The 17,069-nt window shown below is 45.3% G+C and overlaps 1 protein-coding gene across 1 annotated transcript in view; it reads left to right on the top strand.

Moving 5' to 3' along the window:
* Positions 1 to 769: 769 nt before the first annotated feature.
* Positions 770 to 17,069, top strand: part of WIPI2 (WD repeat domain, phosphoinositide interacting 2) — a 31,666-nt gene continuing 15,366 nt past the window's right edge. The window contains exons 1-2 of the mRNA XM_081256161.1: positions 770 to 1,022; positions 7,466 to 7,548. Coding sequence (XP_081112287.1) covers positions 949 to 1,022; positions 7,466 to 7,548 — 157 coding nt within the window. The 5' untranslated portion in view covers positions 770 to 948. The remainder of the gene's footprint in view (positions 1,023 to 7,465; positions 7,549 to 17,069) is intronic.

The raw sequence follows: 17,069 nt of genomic DNA, 5'->3' as shown, positions 1-17,069 counted from the left end.
ACTCCAAGCTCAGACACACACCATAGAGTTCTTTGTCCAGGTCACACTGTCATCCGTGGACCTTTGCCATACAGAACACTTCCATTCCTGAGGTCGGTTACCTGCTACTCAAACTTCAGGCCACATCTCCTCCAGGAAGCCTTCCCGGCTGCACAGTCCCTGTCCCTTAAGTCTAGGTTAAGCGACCTCATTGCGTGCTTTCATTGAACCCTGGCTTTGTAATTGTGTTTACCTCTCCCACTGTAACTTCGCTGAAGGAAAGGAGGAGGCCTGTTTAGCTCAAATGGAAGGCACTCCCTAAATATTACCGAATGAATGAATACGTCTAAAATAGAATCCTCCCCAGAGACCCAAAACGCGTGGGCCTTGGAGAAACAACGGGGTTTCCATTCTCAGATCTAACACTTAGCAAATAAGTTGATATTTCTGAGCCTCAGTTCTCAAATTCATAAAATGGGAATGCAACATTCCCTTCAAAGCATTGCTATAAGCACCAAATAAGAACGCACGTATCTGGCACAATGATTGGCACGCGACAGGCCCATTTAATATTAATAAAAAGATGGGGGCGGGGGACACGGAACGCCTACTCTTTACAACGCGCATGCGCGGCCCCTGACCCGCCCGCAAGGCCAGCCCATCGCGCCCCCGCGCGTCCCAACGCGTGCGCGTGTTCGACCGGAACCTGGGGCCAGGCCGGAGGTGAAGGGGCGGACCCCCGCAGTACGCCTGCGCCACGGGAGGCCGTGCGCCGAGGAGGCGGGGCCGCGCAGGCGCGCCTGGCGGCCCGGCTCTGGAGCATAAACAAGAGCGGGGTCGGGATGAGGTGCTTGTTGATGTCCGAGCGGCGAGTGGCGGCGAGCGGGGCCCGGCGCCGACCCTGAGGTCACCCCGACCTGCCCTCCCGCGCGCGAGCTCCGGGCCGGGCCCACCCGCCGCGCGCCCACCATGAACCTGGCGAGTCAGAGTGGCGAGGCTGGCGCCAGCCAGCTGCTCTTCGCCAACTTCAACCAGGACGTCACGTAAGGATGGGCGTGGGCCGGGGTCGGAGCCGGGGGCCGCGGGGCGGGGTCCGGAGCATGGGGGCCTGGGGCCGGGGAGGGCGGACGCATCCTCGGGGCGGGCCGGGCGCGTGCTGGGAGGGAGGGGCGCCCTCCCTGGGGACCCTAGAGGCTCTGCTCTGGAGCTGCGATCTCTGAGCCGAGAAAGCGATGGAGGTAGGGGAGGTATTTTACCCACCACGGGAAGGCTTTGTCTTTTCGGATCTCACTTCTCACAAAGTTGGGGCAGAACTTTGTGGCCTGACTTGTTGTCTCGGCCGCCTCTGGAGCGGTGGGGGTGGGTTTCTCCCTTATAACCTGCCTCCCTCTTGGACCTCAGCTGTCTTGCTCCAGTCTTTCGCCTCTTCAGGCCCTTCTCCTCATCTCCTTATCATCTTAGGGTCCCTTTGATTTCCTTTTCTTCCCGTCTCGCTGTTCTTTTTGACAGGTGACTTTGATGTCCTTCTTGAGCAAGAAACAAACTTAGCAGTAAACGTGGTCTCTGACCTGGGGAGAAACAGAGCCAAGGGGGATGTGACTGACACACACACACACACACACACACACACACACACACACACCACACCACACCACACCACACCACACCACCCCCCACCCCCCCGTCTTGGTGCTTCGGGGCATGGGCCATCCTTACAGGGGAAGAGAGGCCCATGATGCCAGCCCTTGGATCTGGAACGCTGTTGGTCCCAACCCATATGGGTTTGAAGCCGATTCTTCGGAGGCTGTCTCCGGTGACATGTGAGGATAGTCACCAGATGAGGTTTCTGGAGAAGGAAGGATAAGTTGTGGGACTGGAAGGGAGGAAAGCCATCTTGGGAAGTGAGTAAGAGGAAGTGATGTAAGAGGGGAGGAGGAGTGGGTCATTGGCTTCGTACCAAGTAGTAGGTTGAATTGTTCCTGGCTGAATGGAATCAGCAAAGTAGAACATGACATCTTTTAAAAAATTAAAAGTCAGTTGTAGAATGGCAAGCCACCAAGTCAGTGGCGTGCAGTGGGTGCTCGGTAGCACCTTCCAAAGTTGGGGAAGTAGTGCAGACAGCCCCACAGTGGGCCTCTGTTGGGACTTGGAAGGGAGCTGATCACCTCCTCCAACTACAGGGAGAGGAAACCGAAGTTGAGGAAGGTTCAGAGCGGAGCCTGGATCTTACCCTCAGTTGACAGTGGAGTGGGGGCAGCTTTCCTGAATTGTCTTCCAGTGTCCTTTCCAATCCGCCATGCTGTTGTTTCTGCCTACAGAGTAGGATCTGGAGGACAGTGAATGTAGAAAGCAGACCGTAGCAGTCTTTAAAGGTGAAAACTACCGAATACTAGCGTTCTGTATGACCAAAAGCCAATCCAACAAAAACAGTTTGGACCACCTGTTGCAGGGGGTTATAACTGAGATGGACTATGTTATACTAATCCAAGTAGGGAAGAGGACATTTCAAACCAACTGTGATTCCGTCTTTAAGGCCTTAGTATTTTGAGACCAGTAAGAATGGTAGCTTTATGGATTTTTATGTCTTGTATAAATTAGAGAATTTCCAAAACATTTTCTACCATCCTTTAAGTTTTTCATTGCTCATCATTTATATTGAAAGGAAATCAAATATGAGAAAGCATTCTCCTTTGCTCTTATTTTAAATGGCGTTCAAATACCACTTTCCCTGTATAATAGAAGAACGTCACTCTGGCCTGAAATAAGGTCTTTTTGTACTTGGAAATCGTGCTTTCCCACTCCTCCGTGAGTCCTGAAGTTATTAATTTAAGACAAGATTTTTTTTTTTTTTTTTTTTTTTTTTTTGCGGTACACGGGCCTCTCACTGATGTGGCCTCTCCCGTTGCGGAGCACAGGCTCCGGACGCGCAGGCTCAGCGGCCATGGCTCACGGGCCCAGCCGCTCCGCGGCACGTGGGATCCTCCCGGACCGGGGCACGAACCCGTGTCCCCTGCATCGGCAGGCGGACTCTCAACCACTGCACCACCAGGGAAGCCCCTGAAGACAAGATTTGTGTGTCATAATTTTGATTTGCCAAAGAGACCTTGATATAGTATGAGCATAAATTGTAAGGAATATTAAGTGAGGATTATACTAAAAGTTTATTGATTAAAGTGACTAGTTTGTTTTAAATCTACACCTGAAAGAAATACAGAAGTTCTGGGGAGAGGCTTGACAGTTCACTCCTTTCCCTCCCTTGTCCATCTCCAGCATTTACTTTGATAGAGGAACACAGTTTTTCACAAGGCAAAGAATATTGGATCCACATTCACGGTATTCAGTGAGAAAACCTGGAAGCCGTTTCACTTAATAGAATATATGTTCTACGTTATACAGTAATGCTTGAACAACAGTGTTCCTTTCATAACAAACTATATCTGTCTGTTTTTCCTGGTAATATGGTTTCAAATACTGTAGTATTTTTTTCTGTGATTCTTATTCTAAAAGTGTGAACGTTTTATTTGGGGGGTTTTTGCTTTGTTTTGTTTTTACCGTTTGTTTTTGTTTGCTTGTTTGTTTAACTAGAATTGGGAAAAAGGCATCAAGAAAAGCTGGTCCCCGTCGTCTCCTTCTTCTTGGCTGGTTAGTTCCAATCCTGGTTTCTGAAAGTAACCCTTTGGAAGGCTTATCTTGAGGAATTTTTGGTTTTTTGATATCGAAGATGAGAAACTAATAGGAGTGCAGAGTATCACTTGGATCTTCAATGGAAATATCAGGGACTAAGTACTTGCAGGGGACCCCACTCAGCTTGTGGAAGTCATTGATTGGGCAATGTCTACAGCATTTAGAAACTACGTTTCTAAAAGAAATAGAATAAGGACAGGGACTTGACTTCCGAAGTCTTCTGTTTGTAGCATTGATGTTGTTAGTGTCCAAAAGTTATGGGCATAGAGACAGTAAGGCATTGGTCTGAATTGATTGCTTTCTTGAACCGGGTTTCTTCTAAGGTTACAGCAACTGTCCTGGAAGGTCACTTCTCTCCTTTTCCCTCATCAGTAAATCGAGGGACTTGGAAGTAAGGATTCTTCCACCTTAAAGTTCTAGGCTGTTCTGCCTGCCGTGTGGAGGATGTGTTTTGAGGAAGCAAGGCAGTCACTGGGGAGGGTATTGTCCAGCGGCCGTGGCCAGTCGAAAGGAGACTGGTGAGCCATCAGGATTTGGTGTGACCCATGGGACGTGCATGATGCACTTAAGGGAGACGTTAAGGTTACTCCCAAGTCTCCAGCCTAGATTCTAGACGAGCAGTGACAGCACATTATGGGAGAAAGATCAGAGGGGGATTCAGTTTAGGGAGAAAGATGGACTCTGCTTTGGATCCTGAGAGGCCTTAGGGATGTCCAGGTGGAGGTCTGGGATGGCCACGAGCTTGCTGAGTAGGGTCCCAGGGCCGGCCAGGTCTCAGCAGCAGTTCAGGTGGCTTCCTTTTTCTGGGTGTGACTGTTTCCACTTCACCCTGTCCTCGAGTGTGGCTCTTTGATGAAGATAACGAAAAGGGAAAACATTAATGGGCTGATCATGGGTAAGAGGGTAAAAAAAAGGGAGTTAAGAAAATGATTTTTTTTCCTTTAAAATGTTTTTAACGTTTATAAAATGTTTTCTTAAAAAAAATTTTTTAATGGAAATCACTGTCTTTTAGATACTGAGCACTCAAGTTTAAATTCAGTGACAGAGACTTGCAGTTGAAGATGGTGGATTAAACACAAGCATTTATTTCGGCCCCCTCTCAGAACCCTAATAACATGTCACAGTCAATGAAATATCAAAAAGATACTTAAAAGAGCTTAAACCCATAGAACGGGGAGACACTAGCAGCAGAATTTTGGAAGCCAGCAAGTGGTAAAGGAAAGCGGATCCTCCATTGCTAGTGGGGAAAGCAGAGAACCAACCTCCCTGAAACCACGGAATCCCCCAAAGGCTCAGGATGGGCGGTCTCAGGCGCTCTGCAGTGGAGCAAAGTCACGTGTGGCGAACGTCAAGAGGACTGGCCCAGAGTATGTTTCAGAAGCTGTCACTGTTCCTACCTGGTGAAGGACCTGGGCCTTGTCTGCAGAGGGTACAGCAGGGTCTCTGGGTTTTGACACCATGCACAGTTGAAGGCAGGGGTATGGTAGTGAAGTGGGGGGTTAATATGCTTTTTTCTGTTATTGCTGGGTTTTCCCTTTGTCAATAAAAGATCTCTTACCTTAAAAAAACAAAAGAACAAACCTTACCCTATAAACACTTAGTGGGGAGTGAGATTATTTATTAGGGGAATCTCATGCTTATGTGTTACTGTACTCCTCCCATTAATATATCATATGGTCAGGCAAATCATGAGACGTTATTAAAAGCAGAATCTCCAAAGAAGGGTGTGTGAACCTGACCATTGATATTCGAGATGTAAATATCAAACCTATTTGTATTTCATATCATCCTTTTAAAATGTCTGCCTTTATTGTTAAAGTATATGCTCACTCCATACCACATGTACATATCAAAAAATACTTGGTGTATTTTTGCTTACGTTTCCTACTGATCGGGGTGTGCAAGTAGGAAGCCATGCGATTAGAACTCTAGCAAAGGTATTTAATATCCTAAATCAGTTTCTGAATATCTGGAAGAACGTCAGAGAGCTAATATTTGATCAGTTTTAACAAATTCTGCCCGTTTGGAGCACAGCCAAAATCCTGGGTGTATCAAAATCCAGGTCCTCATTAATTCGAGCTCACTAGTTTTGCCTGTAGAAAAAGCCCTCTCTAAGCTTATTTTATACATGAAACTAATAAGCTTGGTGACTTGGTTTCCAAGTCAACAAATTTGAAAGAGGGAGGGGCTGTTAATGCTAGTAGGATGCTTGGGGAACAGTGACAACTGTCAGCAAAACAAAAGGTAGAGGGTGTTTTATAACCCAGCACAACAGACTGCTGCTTGATGTAGGTACACAAAATCCTCAGCTCCTTGTTAGGGTCTGAGAGGGTCACGTTGTTATGATAGTAAAGTTGTTTCATGATGTGGGTCCAGTCAAATGGTGAGGATTTGCCGTCCCATACAGAAAACTGTATGAGGATGACTTATTTAAATCAGAAATGGGGGGATATAAGGCTTTGGTGCTTAAAATAGCAACCCTTAGTTATCTGGAAAACATTTTCCTGAACATTAATTTTCCAGAAGTTATGAATTATTGAGATTTTGTTTTATTTTTAGCTTTCTTGGATATTCTTGTGTTTTTGTTGGCTCCTTATTGCTTTTCAAAAAATTTACAGGTAACAATGCCTAATTACTTCATTGATGTGATTAATTCAATATAGTGAAGCATTTTTCTAGAGAAAAATGATATAAACTGGTAGGAGTTCCATTTCTGTTTATACTTCTAGGATGAACCAGTTGCAATTTCAGTGTTTAGTAGTGCTTACAGCAGCTCTATTCTTGGAATGTATTTCCTCTGAAGGAGGTTGGAAAGCTCAAGTTTCTAATAGATGAAATGGTCATTAAAATAGCCCTAATTTTTTATCTTGGCGTACACATACTCATCGTATGAAATGTCAGTCTTCATTATTTCTAGGCTTCTGGTTTACCTTCTGTTTCCACTTGTTCTCCCAGACATTGAATACCAGAATGATCCCAGGATCTGACTCTTCGCCTGTCCCACCACTTCTTGCTTTATTCTCTATCCTCTCTGTTTCTGAAAGCCGTGCTTGCTTCTTTTTACTCCCCCTCTCGGTCAGTTACGTTCTGGACAGTAGTAATCTTCTATGAGGAAACACTTCATTTAGCGTCACAGCTCCCCTGCGCTAGGGATCTGGAGAGCTCAGAGTTCCCTCCAGGCCTCTTAGCAGAAGCAGCAGTGTTGGGTGATGAATATGGAATCTTACAAGGCCAGCTGTGTTACGTCGTGTTGCCATTCCAGGCTCTGAGTGAGCTCTTTAGTCTGTTTGATTTCCATCCTACTGCTGAGCCATAGCATCACGTAAGTGACTGAGCGGCATTTGTTACGGCCTTAACCGCAATGCAGAAAGACACCACCCTCCACCAAAGTTGTAAATATCTTTGTTTAATAGTTACAATGTTGTCCTAACTTTTGGACCCTCCCATACACCAGGCATGTATATCAGATCACCTGAGAAACCGCACTGTGTTTTGAGGGGACCATTAATTTAGGGCTGATTACTTTTATGTGTATGTCAAACTTAGCTTTCAAGCTTTACAGGTTTTCAATAAGAACATTGTCTATTTTATGGACATTCACCTTTTCCTGGCTGTGCGGTGGCATCATCCGTGCCACTCTCTCTTCTGCCCTGCCACCACTCACCTGGTACAAACTACGTGAACCTATGTGTGCTAATTATGGGTAGAGATGATGGTGACTGTTTGGTAACGTGGAGCTAGTTTGTGCGTTATCACTGCCTACACGTATCAGCTCTTATTTCTGAATTTGGCTTTTTTGCAGGTCTCTAGCTGTTGGTAGTAAATCCGGTTATAAATTTTTCTCCCTTTCTTCTGTGGATAAACTGGAACAGATCTATGAATGCAGTAAGTGTTTGCTTTATTTTTCCCCCTTCTTAAAATAGACAAGTTATACTTGAATTAGGTTGCATTCTTAAATTCACACATTATGGTTAAAATCCAAATACCCCTTGACCAATAATATTCTTTCACCGTAGTCTTACTGAGAGGTGATGGCTATGACTGAACAGTTATGTGTTCTCCCAGATCTTTTTCTGTGCATTGGCGTACTTATAAGTGTACATGTAGAAATACTTTATGGGTTGCCATTTCCAGTACATGATACCATACTAAATGCATTAGTCTATAATTTCTCCCCTTTTCTAATGCCATTTAAACCACTTAGATTTTGTGTCATAGAGGGCTTCCAGAATTTGAAAAGTTTACATCCCCCTAGGAGTGATTTATTTTCTCCATTTGGCATTTTATGGTGTTTGAGTGGCTGTGTGTCAGATACCTGTGGGGTTGCAGGAGGGCCATGAGCTTCGATACCTTGCTAAGTCACCTACTGTGACTTTACACAGATCGCTTCATGGACCTCAGTTTCTTTGTTTCTCGTGTGTGTGTGTGTGAGAGAGAGAGAGAGAGAGACAGAGAGAGAGAGTACTTGCTGAATAAATAGTAAGTAGTAGGTACAGACCCTCCCCCAGTGAGAATAGGATGGAAAGCTGTGACTCTCTGCACATACATCTTTTTTTTGTCATTGCTGTAGTTGCAAGAAGCAGTACAGATCCCTGTACCCTTCTCCCAGTTTCCCCCTGTGGTAGCGTTTCGCGGACGTGCAGTGCAGTATCACAGCCGGGAAGGCTACGTGGATGTAGTCCAACCTGTGTGTGTGAAGTTCTGTACAGTCCGAACACCCATCTAGCTTCCCGTGTCCACCACGATGAAGACACTGGGCCGTCTAACACCGCAGGGTCCTTCCTGTCGCCCTTGTACCCACACCTGCCTCCCCTCCCCCACTGCCACCCCACTGTCCCTAATCCCTGGCAGCCACTGGTCTGCTCTCTGGTTCGAGAATATTGTCTTTTCACAAATGTTACATAAATGGAAGTATGTAACCTTTTGAGATTGGCTGTTTTCGCTCAGCATCTTTCCCTGGAAGTTCACCCAAGTTGCCGGGTGTCAGTAGCGCCATCTTTTCTGTTGCTAAAGCTGGTTCCACGTGCAGGTGCAGCCCAGCTGTTTGCCCTCACCCGAAGCACATCTGGGCTGATTCCAGATTTGGGCTGTTAAAATTATAGCTGCTGTGTATGGGGTTTTGGGTGGATTTAACTTTTCACTTCTGGGATTAATGTCTAAGTGTAATTGCTGGGTTGTATGTGTGGTGTTTTGTCTTTGTCTTTTTTAAGTGCTGAACTGTTTTACAGGGTGGCTGTGCCATTCACATCCCCACCAGTAGTGTATGAGTGAGCCAGTTCCTCAGAATTCTTCCCAGCATTCGGTGTTACCAGTGTTTTTTCCTTTAGCCGTTCTTATGGATGTGTGCAGTGCTATCTCGTGGTTTTACTTTGTAATTCCCTAATGGCTAATGATGTTGAACATTTTTTCATGTGCTTATTTGCCATTCTCTTCAGTGAAATGTCTCTTCATGTTTTGGCCCACTTTTTTTTTTTTTTTTTTAATTTATTTATTTTTATTTTTGGCTGTGTTGGGTCTTCGTTTCTGTGCAAGGACTTTCTCCAGTTGTGGCAAGTGGGGGCCACTCTTCATCATGGTGCACGGGCCTCTCACTGTCGTGGCCTCTCTTGTTGCGGAGCACAGGCTCCAGACGCGCAGGCTCAGTAGTCGTTGGCCCACTTTTTAATTGGATTACTTGGAGTTTTTTAATGTTGAGCTTTGAGAGTTCTTTATATATTCTAGATACTAGTCCTTTGTCATATACGTGGTTTGTAAATATTTTCTCTGTACATAATGATAGCCCTGAAGCCTGCCCGTGGCGTGATCTAATTAAGAATTGTTTTTACGGAGGAATGAGGAGGCCAGTATTATTGTAATTAGTCATGCTGGGGTATGGATTCAAGGAGAGATTTAATATTTATCATTTTAATTATCTACGTGAGCATGCAGTTTGGGGGAATTGAGATTTCTCCTTATTAGTGATGCCAGTATCTCCTTCCTGAGTGTTCCACTCTTATCACCTTTGCTTTCACTGTGGTTTGGTGTTCCATTTTGGAATTCTCCTTTGCCTGTTAGTATCTCTTAAGAAGGGGAAGTTTCAGTAAGTTGATATGAAGAGACATCTCATACTTCATTTCTGGTTCCACTCACTCCGTAAACATTCGTTGAGGACCTGCTATGTGCCAGCCCTGTTCTGGCTGTGGAGACACAGTGGTGACAAAGTTTCTGCTCTCATGACACTTATGTTTAAATGGAGGTAGACAAAGAACAAGGAAATACATTTGTGTCGGATGTTAGGCTGGGGACACAGTGTGGAGTGAGCACAGATGTAAATACCGCCCCCCACCCTTCCTGCATTAGCATAAGGTGAGGACCCAGGAGAAAGGTCCTTTCTTTGTGCCCAGTACTTGCAGTTGCAGAGTTCTTGTGGCCCACTGGGGCTCAGAGGCTCGCTCGCCAGGCTCCCTCCAGGCCTTGGCCTCCCCTCTCCAGGTCCGCCCTCTGGTGTCCCTCACCTCCATCAGCAGATGGGGTCTGACATTCCCCAGCAAGCCCCCTGTTTGTTGCTGCCCCTGCAGGCCAGCACCCGGGCCCTTTACGGGGAGATTCTTACAGAAGCGGGATTCTTACAGGAAGTGTCCCTCACTCACGGCTCCTGCCTTAGATTTTACTCCTTTTTTGTCCTCAGACGTGCCTTCTGATGCTTTACTAAATCTTCTGAAAAAGGCTTTCTCCTCGTGTGTGGCTGGAAGGGGTGATCGGGGTGATAAAATCTCTCTGAACTAGAGTGCTTGCTTATCTCAAGAGGTTGCTTCTGGAATCCCCAAATGGGCTGCCTTCACCTGATCGCACATAGGATTGTTTCCTGTAGGGAATTCCTTCAAAGAAGGGTCGCCTGATCTCTGGAAACAGTATTCCATCGTCGCCTGATCTCTGGAAACAGTATTCCATCGGGCTTTTATGAATGACCGAAACATTTACTAAATCTACATGCCCCTGAGCGCCTGAATCGTGCTGTTAAATTGTTGCTGTCGTGATTAGGGTCCACTGGTTTGACAGCCACAGAATGGAGACCCAGTGCTTAGATAGGGTATCAGAATACCAAAACCTTGTCTTGACACCTTCTCAGTTTGAATCAGTTCAGTGACTAATTTGTTTCCTTGAAGTTTATCACGTGGGTTTTGGTGCCTCATTTTTAGAAGTTTTTGATGAAACAAAATGTGATGCCTTGATAGCATCATGAAAGAGGGGGTGTTCACTGACCAGCATGTTGGGGTGGTATATAGACTCCTTGGTTGTTCTTAGTGAGCTTTGGCCCTTAAAATACGCGGGAACGGACAGAGAGCTCTTTCAGGGTTAGCGCGTGACACTGAAGCTGCGAAATTCTCTTGCCCCTAGAGCATCATTAAGTCGATAGAAGAACGTCTCTTAGAAAACAGGTTAGCTACTGAGTTAAGATCCCTTTCCGGTATTTTCCTACATGTAGATTCTGGCAGAGCAGTACTTAACGCCTCCATATGCAGCCCGGCTCAGTTGGCTTTTGCCCCCTCGTGCCTCTTGACTGTCCCTTGTAACGTCAGGTCTTTGCTGTCGGTCACCGCTGCTGGTGCAGAAAGAATGAGCCAGAGCTGGTCTTGGGAGAAGCAAGACTGACAGCTGTTTGTTCTGTTTCGTTTACTTAAACAAAAAGCCTTTGCCCAGCAGCATTGGGAGATTTTCGTTTTTCAACTCTCTGTATTGTAGTTTCAAACTTAAGGAAAGTAGCAGGAACTCCCATGTGTGCTTTGCCCCCTGTGTGTGCCCTGTTTGTTTTATCATTCTCTTTCCCTCTCTGTGTGTCCTTTTAAATTTATTTGAAGGTATGTCAAGTGCAAATATGTGGTCCCTCTTCCCTGAAACCTTACTGAAACGAACTCCTACCCTGTTAGGCAATATAAATAAAGGTTGTAGTTTTATTACTTGTAAAATATCACAGAAGTTCAGAAGGAAAAGTTGGCCTTTTCAGATTCTACATCGTGTGTCATCTTTGCATTTTATGCTTCTGAGCCAGGAAATCATACCTCACAAAGCACTAGTCCTGAAACTCAGCATAAGCGGGCTGGCTGACTGGGTTCTGATTCAGCAGACCTTGCACTGGCTGGAACATTCACCTCGGTGAGATTTATGCTAATGGATCTTCCAGGGGAGAAATCAGTAGCCTCTCTTCTTGAGCCTGTTGTGATGGAAGATCGGGTGGGCTGTACACGTGCGTCTCTTCGGAGCCCCAGGCATCCGCAGACACACCTGCTTGGGGAGTGTGCTGTGTTAGTTCATGGCTTTGTCCCTCCCCTCTTCCCACCAGGGGAAGTTTTATCATCGCTGGCTCTGAACAGCACCAGCAGAAGCAAAACAACATTCTTTCTTTTTTATTTTTTTCTTTCTTTTTTCTTTTTTTTTTTGGCTGTGTTGGGTCTTCGTTACTATGTGCAGGCTTTCTCTAGTTGTAGCGAGCGGGGGCTACTCTTCGTGGTGGTGCGTGGGCTTCTCATTGCGGTGGCCTCTCGTTGCACAACACAAGCTCTAGGCGCGCGGGCTTCAGTAGTTGTGGCACACGGGCTCAGTAGTTGTGGCTCGTGGGCTCTAGAGCGCATGCTCAGTAGCTGTGGTGCACGGGCTGTTGCTTCGCGGCATGTGGGATCTTCCCGGACCAGGGCTGGAACCTGTGTGCCCTGCGTTGGCAGGCGGATTCTTAACTACTGCGCCACCAGGGAAGTCCCAACAACATTCTTTCCTAAATGAAGTAGTTTCTTAAATTAAATTTTGGGTAGGCACTCTCTAGGAAGAAAGTGTGGCAGAAACTGTGGCCAAGGCCACATCGAAGGGCCGTGGAAGCAAAGGCCTTAGACACTGGAGGCCACTGGGGTTTGCACTCAGGCTTTCTCCGTGGTCGCCCTGCGTGCCGACTGCCCTGCATCTTTTCATTTGGGCACCCTGGTCCTCAGTTATCAGCCTGATTCCTGTGCGCTGGTATCTCATGGGAGGGCTGAGCTGTGCGTGCCTCAGTTTAGTGGAAAGTGACCGCTCTGGGTCTGTGGGTTCTGTGGATGCTTGTTTTTAAAAGTTCTCTTGGGAGTGAGGTGTAACATAACAACGTTAAAGAGCTGGAAACAATGCAGCAGAAGAATAACAAACCTAAACCACCGGCAGTGTGTAAAAGCAGGTTGCTTTATGAAGGTGTATTCCTGAAAAGATCTAAGCACATTGCTTCCTAGGGCTTAAAGGGTCTCTGAGGTGAATCCTGTTGGTTGTTTTTTGCTTAAGTAGTGACAAAAATGCGGTAACTCGGGGGTGACCGGCAGTTCATCTGCCTTTTGCAGGCAGCCTCAGCCGTTTTCTGGTTCCTGTCTCCTTTGGACATCTGATGGAAGTTGCAGGTATTTCCCAGAGAAAACCCAATATTTCGTGTATGATTTCGGCAGTTTGAGAGACCCCTGGAAGCCTGTGTGTGCTCCCGGGTCAGGGCCGCGTGGTCTTGGAGGGGATCACAGTGGAAGGCCCTCTATCACTCACGAGCTCATAGGAGCACAGCTTGGTGTTTCAGGGCCCCGCTCCCTGTCCTTCATACATCAGATCTCAGTATATTGGCCGGAATTCAAATTTATTCAGTTGTCTGCCTGTGTGGGTTATTTTTTTTTAATAGCTTTTTTGAGATGTAATTTGGACGCCATAAAAATCACCTGTTTAAAGTGTACACTTCAGTGGGTTCCAGTATATTTACTGAGTTGTGCAGCCTTCCTTAAGCTAATTTTAAAACATTTGTATCACTCCCCAAAGAGCCCCTCAGTCCATTAGCAGGGCGACTGCATCCCACCCCCCCACCCTCAGCCCTTGGCCACCACTAACCTCCTTTCTCCCGCTGTCCATTCGCTGCTCTGGACGTTCCAGATAAATGGAGTCACGGGTGACTGGCTTCCTTCACTTGGAGTGTTCTCAGGGTTCACCCATGTTGGAGCATGGATGAGCACTTGCTTTCTTTTTGTTGCTCATTGGTATTACAGGGTGTGGACATTCCATGTTTTGTCAATGGACACTTGGGTTGTTTCCCCTTTTTGGCTGTTGTAAATAGTGCTGCTGTGCATGTTTGTGTTATCGTGTGGACGTGTGTTTTTGTTCCTCTTTGAGTAGATAGATACTGTAGGAGTGGAATTGCTGGTAGTCATTTGCTTTTTTTTTCTTGATTGCTTTTTTCCCCCCTTTGCCTGCTCTTCTGTTGGATTATTTGTCTCTTACAGATTTAAAGCAAATTAGCCATTTGGTATGGGTTGCTAATATTTCTTCTGGGTTGTTTGCCCTTTAACCTTGCTCATGGTCTCTTTGCCATTCTGACGTCTTGACTTTCTGTATATTCAGATGTATCCATCTCTTCTCGTAAGGCTTCTGAGTACCAGGAAGGCTCTTCCTGTCCCGGGGGTGCATGAATAGTCTCTCATGTCATCTTCTGGTTCTTTGGGTTTGTGTTTTACGTTAAATACTTGTCTACTTGCAATTGATTTTGATGTAAGAAATTTTCCACTTTACTCATGAGCTGGAAAAGACATTTCTCCTACGTCTTGATCTATTTAGAGGGGTTTACTGAAGTATTTAGGGGTGAAATGTCAAGATGATGAGCCTCTCTTTGAAACTTCAGCAAAGAAAAAGATAGCTGAAGCTAAATGGTAGAAAGATAACATTTGTGAAATCCAGGTGATGCAGGTCTAGGAGGTTCATTATAATGTTCTCCTTTATGAATGTTTGCAGCTAAAAACGGCTTTGCTGCCTCCGCACCACACTTCCCCTGTTGTTATAATTCTAAAAGGAGTCTCTTCTGCTTGTTTTCATTAAAGTTTAAAAAAAGAAATTTCAAACTTATAGTCGGATGGCAACACCCTAAACCCATTTTCTTTACTTTCTCTACACCTGGTTTAAGCAAATGAACGATACATCCCTTTTCTTTTTCCACCATTTTATTAATGGAAATCTTCAAACACACAGAAAAGTTGAAAGCATTGTACAGCCAGCACCCATGTGCCCAGCGTTTAGAGTCTCTTGTTAGCACTTTACCACACTTACCCATCTCTCCGTCCATCCGTCCATCTATCCATCCATCCATCCATCCTATTTTTTGTGTCTGCATTTCTAAGTACCTTGCAGACACCAGTACACATTCCCTGAAATACCATACCATGAATATTAGTTACTAGTGTTGTTTTCATTTTTTTCCTTTTGAGGTAATATTTACATACAGTGGAATGCACAGATCTTAAGTCAACATTCTGTGTTCTGACAAATGCACAGACATCTGTGTAACCTGAACTCCTATCAGGGTTTACCGTCACTCCAGAAAGTTCCCTCATACCCCTTCCCCCATCACTCCCAGCTCCCTTCCACCTGCCAAGAGGCAAGCAGTTAGTTTCGCCTGTTCTGCATCATATGAATGCAGCATATGCCCTCTTAGTAAGGTTTCTTTTGCTCAGAGGAATGTTTTTGAGGTTTGTCCATATTGTTGCATCTCCGTTGTCCAATATATGAATATACTACTGACTGTATATTTATTCTCCTATTGAGGGGAATCTGGGCTTTTTCCAGTTTTTGGCTATTACTTATTTATTACGAATAAAGCTGCTGTGAACGTTCTTGTAGAAATCTTTTTGTGGACACATGTTTTCATTTGTCTTAGGTAAATAGGAGTGGAACCTGTGTTTCGTTTTACAGGAAACTCTCAGGTCCTCCTGGTGGCTGTCCGTTGTGCGTTGCCACCAGTGCTGTGTGACAGTCTGGTGGCTCTGTGTTCTCACCAGCATTTGGCGATGTCGGGCTTTTTCATTTGGGGCGTTCTGATGTGTGTCTAATAACATCTCCTTGTGGTTTTAGCTTAAATTCCCCCAGTGGCTAATGGTGTTGGACACGTTGACGTCCTTGTTGGCCCTCTGTGTATCTCTTGTGAAATATCTGTTCAGATCTTTTGTCCCTTTTAAAATTTGATTGTTTTGTCTTTTTATTGTCAAGTTGTCCGAGTTCTCTAGATATTCTAGATACCAGACCTTTGTCACATATGTTTTGTACATATCTTCTCCCAGCCTGTGGCTTGACTTGTCTTTTGAGCCAATGTTTTTTTTTTTTTTTTTTTTTTTTTTTATGATTGTTCCTTTTTATTTATTTATTTATTTATTTTTGGCTGTGTTGGGTCTTCGTTTCTGTGCGAGGGCTTTCTCTAGTTGCGGCAAGCGGGGGCCACTCTTCATCGCAGTGCGCGGGCCTTTCACTGTCGCGGCCTCTTGTTGCGGGGCACAGGCTTCAGTCGCGCAGGCTCAGTAGTTGTGGCACACAGGCTTAGTTGCTCCGCGGCATGTGGGATCTTCCCATACCAGGGCTTGAACCCGTGTCCCCTGCATTGGCAGGCAGATTCTCAACCACTGCGCCACCAGGGAAGCCCTGAGCCAATGTTTTGAATTTTGATGAAGTCTGATCTATGTTTTTCATTTATGAGTTTTGCCTTTTCTGTCCTTTCAAGGAACCTTTGCCTACTGTGAAGTCATGAAGATCTTTTCCTAAGTTCTCTTTGAAAGCTGTATAGTTTCAGCTTTTATGTTTAGCTCAGTGGTTCCTTCTCAGACTAATTCTGGTGTGTGGTATGAGCTACGAGTCACCTTAAGCTTCTCCTTAGGAATTCCTGCTCCACCATTTGTCGAACAGATTTTTCTTCCCTCACTGAATTGCTTTGGTGCCTAAAAACAGTCCTGTAAGTGTGTGTCTGTTCCTGTTCTTTATTCTCTTCTGTTGGTCTGTTTATTAGCCTTTATGTCGGAAACACACTGTCCTGTTTCCTGTCACTTTGTTTGTATACTGAGGTTTACAGTCACATGATGTGTAAGGCCTTCAACTTTGTTCTTTTTCAAGATAGCCTTGGATAGTCTAGATCCTTTGCCTTTCTGACTTTAAAATCAGCTTGTCAGTGTCTACAAAAAAAGTCTGCTGGGATTGTGATTGGGGTTGCATTGGACCTAGATGTCACTTGGGTGAGAATTGGTATCTTAACATATAACGTTGAGTATTCCAGTCTGTGAACGTGGTATATCTCTCCATTTACGAAGATCTTCTTTAATTTCTCTTAGTAATATTCTGTGGGTTTTGGTATGGAGGCCTTACATCTTTTGTTAAATTTTGTCCTGATGGTTTGGTTTTTGAGAGTGTTGTAAATGGAATTTCTTTGTTTTACTTCCCAGTTGTTTGCTAAGACAACAAATATAAAGTATAAAAATATGGTTGATTCTTGTATTCTAAGCTTGTATCCTGTGACTTTGCTAAATGCATTCATTACTTCTAATCGGTGCTGAGCAGAGCCCGTGAGCTTGCAGGGTGGTAGCTTGCCGTCTTCCTTTCTGGTCCCTGTGCCTTTGATGTCTTCTTCT

This window comes from Mesoplodon bidens (assembly GCF_964165515.1).
Source record: "Mesoplodon bidens genome assembly, chromosome: 15".
NCBI lineage: Eukaryota > Metazoa > Chordata > Mammalia > Artiodactyla > Ziphiidae > Mesoplodon > Mesoplodon bidens.
Note: the sequence above shows the minus strand (reverse complement) of the source record. Positions and strands in the feature narration are given on the sequence as shown.